This window comes from Chenopodium album, chromosome 9, assembly GCF_948465745.1.
Source record: "Chenopodium album chromosome 9, dcCheAlbu1.1, whole genome shotgun sequence".
Classification (NCBI taxonomy): Eukaryota; Viridiplantae; Streptophyta; class Magnoliopsida; order Caryophyllales; family Amaranthaceae; genus Chenopodium; species Chenopodium album.
The window spans coordinates 67,899,324-67,905,833 of record NC_137842.1 but is presented as its reverse complement, the minus strand read 5'-3'; the positions used below and the strand labels follow the sequence as shown (position 1 = coordinate 67,905,833).

Genomic DNA, 6,510 nt, shown 5'->3' with positions numbered 1-6,510 from the left:
GAGTATAATATCTATAGAGTTTTAAAAGTAAATATTGTTTCATTTTACATAAGGTCTGGTCGAGATGCTTCAATGTAAAAAGATAAGGTTGAAATGTATTACATAGAAGTTGCTACAATCTCACTTCTTTTGCTAAACCTACTCTAGAAAGGAATCATGACTGTGTAACACCAAGAAGGAAATCAACACATTAGAGGCTATATTGCAATCTCTATCAGAAGCAAAACTAAATAATATAAGCCGAAAACATGACATTTACTAGGTTGCTAAAAATGGATGAAAGAATTAGAGAAGTTGAGAGTACCATTTACTAATGAACGATGATCAGGAACTTTGCTGAGCAAGATACTTCAGAAGGTCCCAACTCTTCTGCATGTGCAATGGCAAGGGGGCTACCAAGTTTACGCTCTCCAACTTAGAGAAGTCATAATCTGAATCAGGGGAGACATGATCAAGAGCGAGAGAAATGTTCGGCAAAACCATCTGTTTACAGTGCAGATGTAAATGGGGTTGCTTTTCAGTGATGCTGCCGAATTCTAAATCAAGGCCAAGGGGATCTGGTTTTGCTTCAACAAATTTCTCGTTGGGACTTGGTGCTAAAGGTTCCCATCTCCGATGAGCTTGCCAGCCGTATTTGTAGTCTCCAACAATAGGTGTACCTAAAACTTCAGCACAATGTACTCGAAGCTGCATTTGGCAATTTGATAGATGGGTGTAATGTTAAATTAAATCCTGACACGGAGTAAAGACCATAGTCAGGAGTAAAGATGTCCATCAGAATTTACCTGGTGTTTCCTGCCAGTGGCTGGGCATAACTCTAACCATGTATACCCTGGGAAATTATCAGGAAAATTAAAATGTCAGCGATATATATTCGGAGAGCTGTTCATGGATGGGTCAACCCGCTAAACCCGCCCAACCCGGCCCGCAAAATAAGTGGGCTTGGACAACCATTTTGAAAAAAAATTGAAAATTTGGGCGGGCTAGGCCCGGCCCGTTAATATAAATGGGCGGACACGGACAAGACAATATGTACCGTGGGCTAGCTCGCCCGGCCCGTTTACTTCAAAAAAAAATAGTTAAATGATTTTTTAGTTAGTTGATTATGTAGTATATTTTAGAAAATAAATACAAAGAGACTATATTGGACTCTAACCTATTATTAGCTACAACTATTTATTTGAATTTTATATTTAATCATTATACTTGTATTAAATAAGTTCATTCTTTCCTTTTTTTCACTAACATATGTCACAAGTTAAATATGTTTTTTTCTAGTATCATTAGTGATCAAAAATTTTTAAGATAACTAAATCGAAATAATATTAACATATGTAAATTATATAAAAAAAAAATAATTAGTGTTAGATATATGTAAAACAAATAATTTAGGCCCGTGAGCCCACGGGCAAGCCCAACCCGTTAATAGAGCGGGCTTGGACAATTTATCAAGCCCGCATAAAAGGGCTCGGGTTAGCTACAATTAGCCCGTTGGACAAAAAATGAAGTATAGGCCCGGCCCGTTTCCCGTCCAAGCCCGGAAACAATCACCTCAAATTCATAAGTCCCCTCTTTGAACAGCATACAAGAACAAAATCCAGTTAGAACGAAAACCTTTTATGCTAAAAAATGTATAAAAAAATAATTTACCATAATCAGAAGTCTCGATGACTCTATACTCTGTAATAGCATGCTGGGATGAGGAAGCACGGTCTGCAATAGTAATTCGTTCTGACTTTCCATCATCTACCAAGACCTAAAATAATATGAAGTACAAGTGAATTGATGACTCTCAATTACTAGCGCTAATAGTTATTCAAACACAACCACCACATAGTAGTCAGATGATGTGAAGATATGATGGTTAGGAAAGGGAGGGGGGGGGGGGGGGGGGGGAGCAAAGAGGGTTGGATCTCAGCTTATGTGCAATGATAAAACAGAATGATAATCTAATACCAGTTCAAAAACAGTGCTTACACAAGGCAATGATATGTACAATTACAAAAGTAGAATGTATGCAGGTCCAAATGTCCAATTTTCGTAATATTTGATAGGCAGGTAAACTCCATTGTATCAGGATTACAAAAAAAACAACTAACAGAATATATTCATATCAACAAATGATGAATCCATCAATATAAAAGAACACAAACTACAACTAGAAAGAGTGTGGTACTGCCGTACTAGTATGTTTATATACCTATTTTACACCCTTTTTAATATCATAACACCACTTTACATAACCAAAAAAAAAAAGAGTTGGAGGGCCAAAGCAATATTGCTGTGTGGGAGCCATCGAAGCAGAGTGATATGGAGCAGTGGCTTAACACATGATTGTGAGACCACAGGTCTAAGATCAGCACGGCTCCTCTTTCAACACAAATCTTATTTCAGAATATGGGTTAAAATTTTCATGGGGCTGATTCTACTTCATATAGAATGTAATAGACTAACCTAAGGAGGGGCAATATTGGTAGTCTAGTCTAGTCTAGTACTATTAGGTTAGTAGTCTTAAGCTTTATTATAAATAGGGGGGGGGGGGGGGGGGGGAGAGGAGGCAGAAGTTTGGGAGTGGATAGAGTTGTGACCTAAAGTCACTAATAGAGATTGGCATCCTAAAGTTGCTAGCTTGTACAAACCCCTGCTTTTCAATATTATCAATCGATTCGATCTTTTGCCTCTGTATTATGTGTTAATGGTGTGTGTGAAACTATGATAGTCCAGCAACCATAAGAGAACAACCTTTCCAACAGATGTGTGTTTGCCTCACAGGCACAACCTTTCCAATAGGCTTAATCAATGACATCTTAACATACACTATATGTCAAAAGATCAGTGGAAATTCAGCAACAAGAGAAGAATTTCCATACATTTTTAAAGCATGACAACAATGTAATATTATAGCTGAAAAGGAGGAGTTTAACCGTAATGGAGAATAAGTGACACCACAACAACAGACAGGCTGAGTACAACCTGATCAAAGGCTAACTTGAGCCATGTATTGTATGTGTTAAAAGTTTAAAGAAACATTGTAGGAATATATATAAACGATAAACGATAGATGTAAGAGGTTAATGACAAGAGTAAGTACCTTTGCTAGTGGTGCTGAGATCAATCCCTTGCAGTGTTTAGGAACTCCAAAGACAAGCGCCAAGTATCTCTTTTGTAGGATCATCTTCCCCCAGTCAATCTCGTTCTGAAATTAAAATTATTTCATTTCTCTTATTAGCTATAACAGTTGCTTCCTCACAGCAACTTGAGAGGGGGGGGGGGGGATTGAGGTTAATGTTTAAGCGATGGCCTGTCAAGAAAGAACACAACTTAAGTTAAAAACTACAGCTTACATTTTCCAGGGTACCAATAGTTTTCTCACGGAAAACAGAGTGAAGGATTGCTGTGCTTGTTTGTGTTCTTCCCATCACTAATATTCCACTACTATCTCTATCGAGTCTGTGTACCTTAAAGAAACATGAACTTTTCAGTAACAGACTTATTTAGACAAGAAAGCAAGACAACTAAATAAATGATAGATGATTCAGTGGTTCAGCCTTGTTCTGAGACTTAAACCACAGATACATAACATCTGCTTCTAACCTCCACATATTCAAGATAACCTGCAAAAATTGTCGTGTACAAATATCTCATGAGTGTTGACACTCCCAATATACATTTTTGCTCTTCAAATACTACTTCCAAAGCTCCAAGCAATACAAATGAGGTACTTATAATTTGAGATCTTACATACTGGTCCACTTTCCTTCAATTATAACATTACATTTTATTCAATCCTTCCCTAGAGACTACTTCTTAGACAACATCCCTTACAGCAGAAGCAGTGGCAGACGTAGTTCGCAAGATGGGTATGCATGTGCATATCCCTCATGCAAAAAGAAAAATGGTTCATACGTTTTGTCACAAACTTAACACAATAGTTCATAAGTTCCCTCTTGACTTTGCAGTTTACACCACAAAGTCACAAACAATAGAACACACCATGTGCTCTACCAAACTTTGGACATTAACCAACAGCAATTTACATGATACCATGACCACTCAATGCCAATATACCATTACCGCATCACTTCTGACAGCCATCCAGTGCGGGATAGACAAAGGGAGCTTTGATGTATACACTTTGCCCCAACACTTTACAAAGAGGTAGTTCATGTTAGAATTGTAAAGGAAATATAACTCACCAGCCTGGGAGGTTCATTGGAGTCATATCTCAGACACGTAGCTGCCAATTCATCTAAACTCTTTTTGATCCCAATGCCACCCTAAAGAATGTTGATCACTGTAAGAGTGAAGCAAGATGCATAGTTTCTTAAATATCACAGCAGCAAATGCAAAAATGTTCATGTTATACCTGCCCACATTACCTGTACTGGCAGTTTCGGGGGTTTATTGATAGCAATAATAGCAGAATCCTGAAATTACACCATACCAAAAGTCATTATCCAAGTGAAACTCAGAAAACAACAGTCAAAATTACAAAGTCAACATTATAGAACCTTATACAACTCAAGGCCGCGGATGAAGTTCATTTCTTCTTCACTGCACTCATACTTTTTCTGCTTCTTCACAGGTGATGATCCTTGAACAGATATAGGAAGAAAAACACGCTCTCCTTTCTTCATCAAGTCCTTAGCTCCCACCTTCCAATAATCAAAATTACTACTCAGAATTAGACACTTAACAACTATCATTAGCAATGATCATAGAAACATATAGACTGCACGAGCAATCACGTTCAAATTACCCTTTTCAACCGGCGTTCTTGGGCATCACCGCTGCAGTCCACATCTCCTTCTATGCAGTCTCTTCTAACCTGCCACAGCCTCAAATAATGAGTCTTCTAAAGCATTAATCTTCCCAAAAATTCCCTTTTCCCCCCAAACCCGACTTCCTCTAGTGCTATCTTTAATCTTTCCCTACACCTAAAAGGCTAAAACCAATCACGAACAATCCCTTCGTCTGGAATTAATTGTCACATTGTCCTAAGGGCTCATAATTAGATACATATACTATATCACATAATTACATTAGAACACCCCAATACAATCAAGATTAAGAGGTAAGTAAAAATGTCAGTAACATTACACCAAATTTACTTTATGAAACAATTTCATGATTCAAGAGATTAACAAAAACCTTATATTCACATACATCAAACATAATTAAAAAAATCGATTTTTTAACAACCACCAAAAGATTACAATCAGTAGCAGTTCATAATTTCTGAAGAAGAGAGGGAAAAACAAACCTGTCTAAGACGAAAGAGTTTCTGAACAAGTGATTGAGGAAGATGAGGGCAACAACGAACAACCCATTTCAAAGCAGACATCGTCGTTCTGATGGACTCATTTTGTGCTTCAATATCTCGGCGGCTTAATCTTCTACCCAGTGAATCGACGTTTACGGTTGAGGTATACGGCGGCAAAGTCACCCACTTTCCTTTGCCTCTCCCACCGTCACCGCCGTCGTTTTTTGCCGTAGACTGGTGGGTTTCCTGTTTAACGGCGGCGGAGGTGAAACGATGACATTGTTGTTGGTAGAAAGTTTCGAATTTGGCGGCGGCTGCCGGAGAACGGAGAACTTGCCGGAAAAATAAAGGTCCTGTCATTTTCTGGTTCTCCCAAGTGAAGAGGGTTCGTTCGGGTGCTTTGTTTCACCGGGACAAAGTCTAGCTCCTCGGTCAAATTCGCTTAATTAGCTATTCCGTAGTTCGACTTAGGTTTAATCGTGACTTTACCTTGTGACCTCAAGGTTACACTTATGCGTAGAGGTGTAGAGTTATGGTTTTTGTAAGGTCGGATCAACTCAGGTCTATTTTAAATTTAAGTTTTGTTAAATTATTATTTTCATACTCAAAACTCAATTTGATTTTTTTCTAATCTGGGCAATTGAGTTAGTTTTTGACACCACTAGATACACAATTAGCCTTTTTATTCAGCTACAAGTGTATACATAAAAGAGCGGGGAGTACTAAATGCAGGACAAATTTACCTAAATGCAGAATAAGTTATTTTTTAAAAAAAAAATTATATTCCAATTTTGTCCTTGTTTTAACTTAATCCTTTACACTTTTTTAAATGATTAAAATTAAATCACGTACACTCCTAACTCTATAATCATCTCAACTGTTTAATTTACAACCATATTCTAACGTATTCAATCTTGTATCCAATTTAATACGGAGTATTCAATACTATACAAATTCCTAGACAATAATGAAGTGCACTACGATATTTTTTTGAGGTATGAAAATTATGTGCTGTAATAGATGAACAATCAAACAACATAAAATTTCCATTTTATACGGCTAAGATTTTTGAAGGTCTCTAGCATCCCCCTTATACAATTTCCGGGGGTCTCAAGTACCCCCCGGCTAGGATTTCCGGGGGTCTCCAATACCTCACGGCTATGATTTCCGGGGGTCTCCAATACCCCCCGGCTAAGATTTCCGGGGGTCTTCAGTACCCCCCGGCTAAGATTTCTGGGGGTCTCTAG

The 6,510-nt window shown here is 37.9% G+C and overlaps 1 protein-coding gene across 1 annotated transcript; it reads right to left on the bottom strand.

Moving 5' to 3' along the window:
- On the bottom strand, positions 1-5,779 carry LOC145560307 (RNA pseudouridine synthase 4, mitochondrial-like). Its single transcript, XM_081621564.1, has 10 exons — positions 5,264-5,779; positions 4,760-4,828; positions 4,512-4,655; positions 4,380-4,427; positions 4,197-4,277; positions 3,345-3,458; positions 3,092-3,196; positions 1,651-1,756; positions 786-832; positions 1-687 (listed from the first exon to the last, which is right to left on the bottom strand). The coding sequence occupies exons 1-10, from the start codon at positions 5,621-5,623 to the stop codon at positions 325-327; spliced, it is 1,437 nt and encodes a 478-aa protein (XP_081477690.1). The 5' UTR covers positions 5,624-5,779; the 3' UTR covers positions 1-324.
- Between the last annotated feature and the right edge of the window lie 731 nt (positions 5,780-6,510).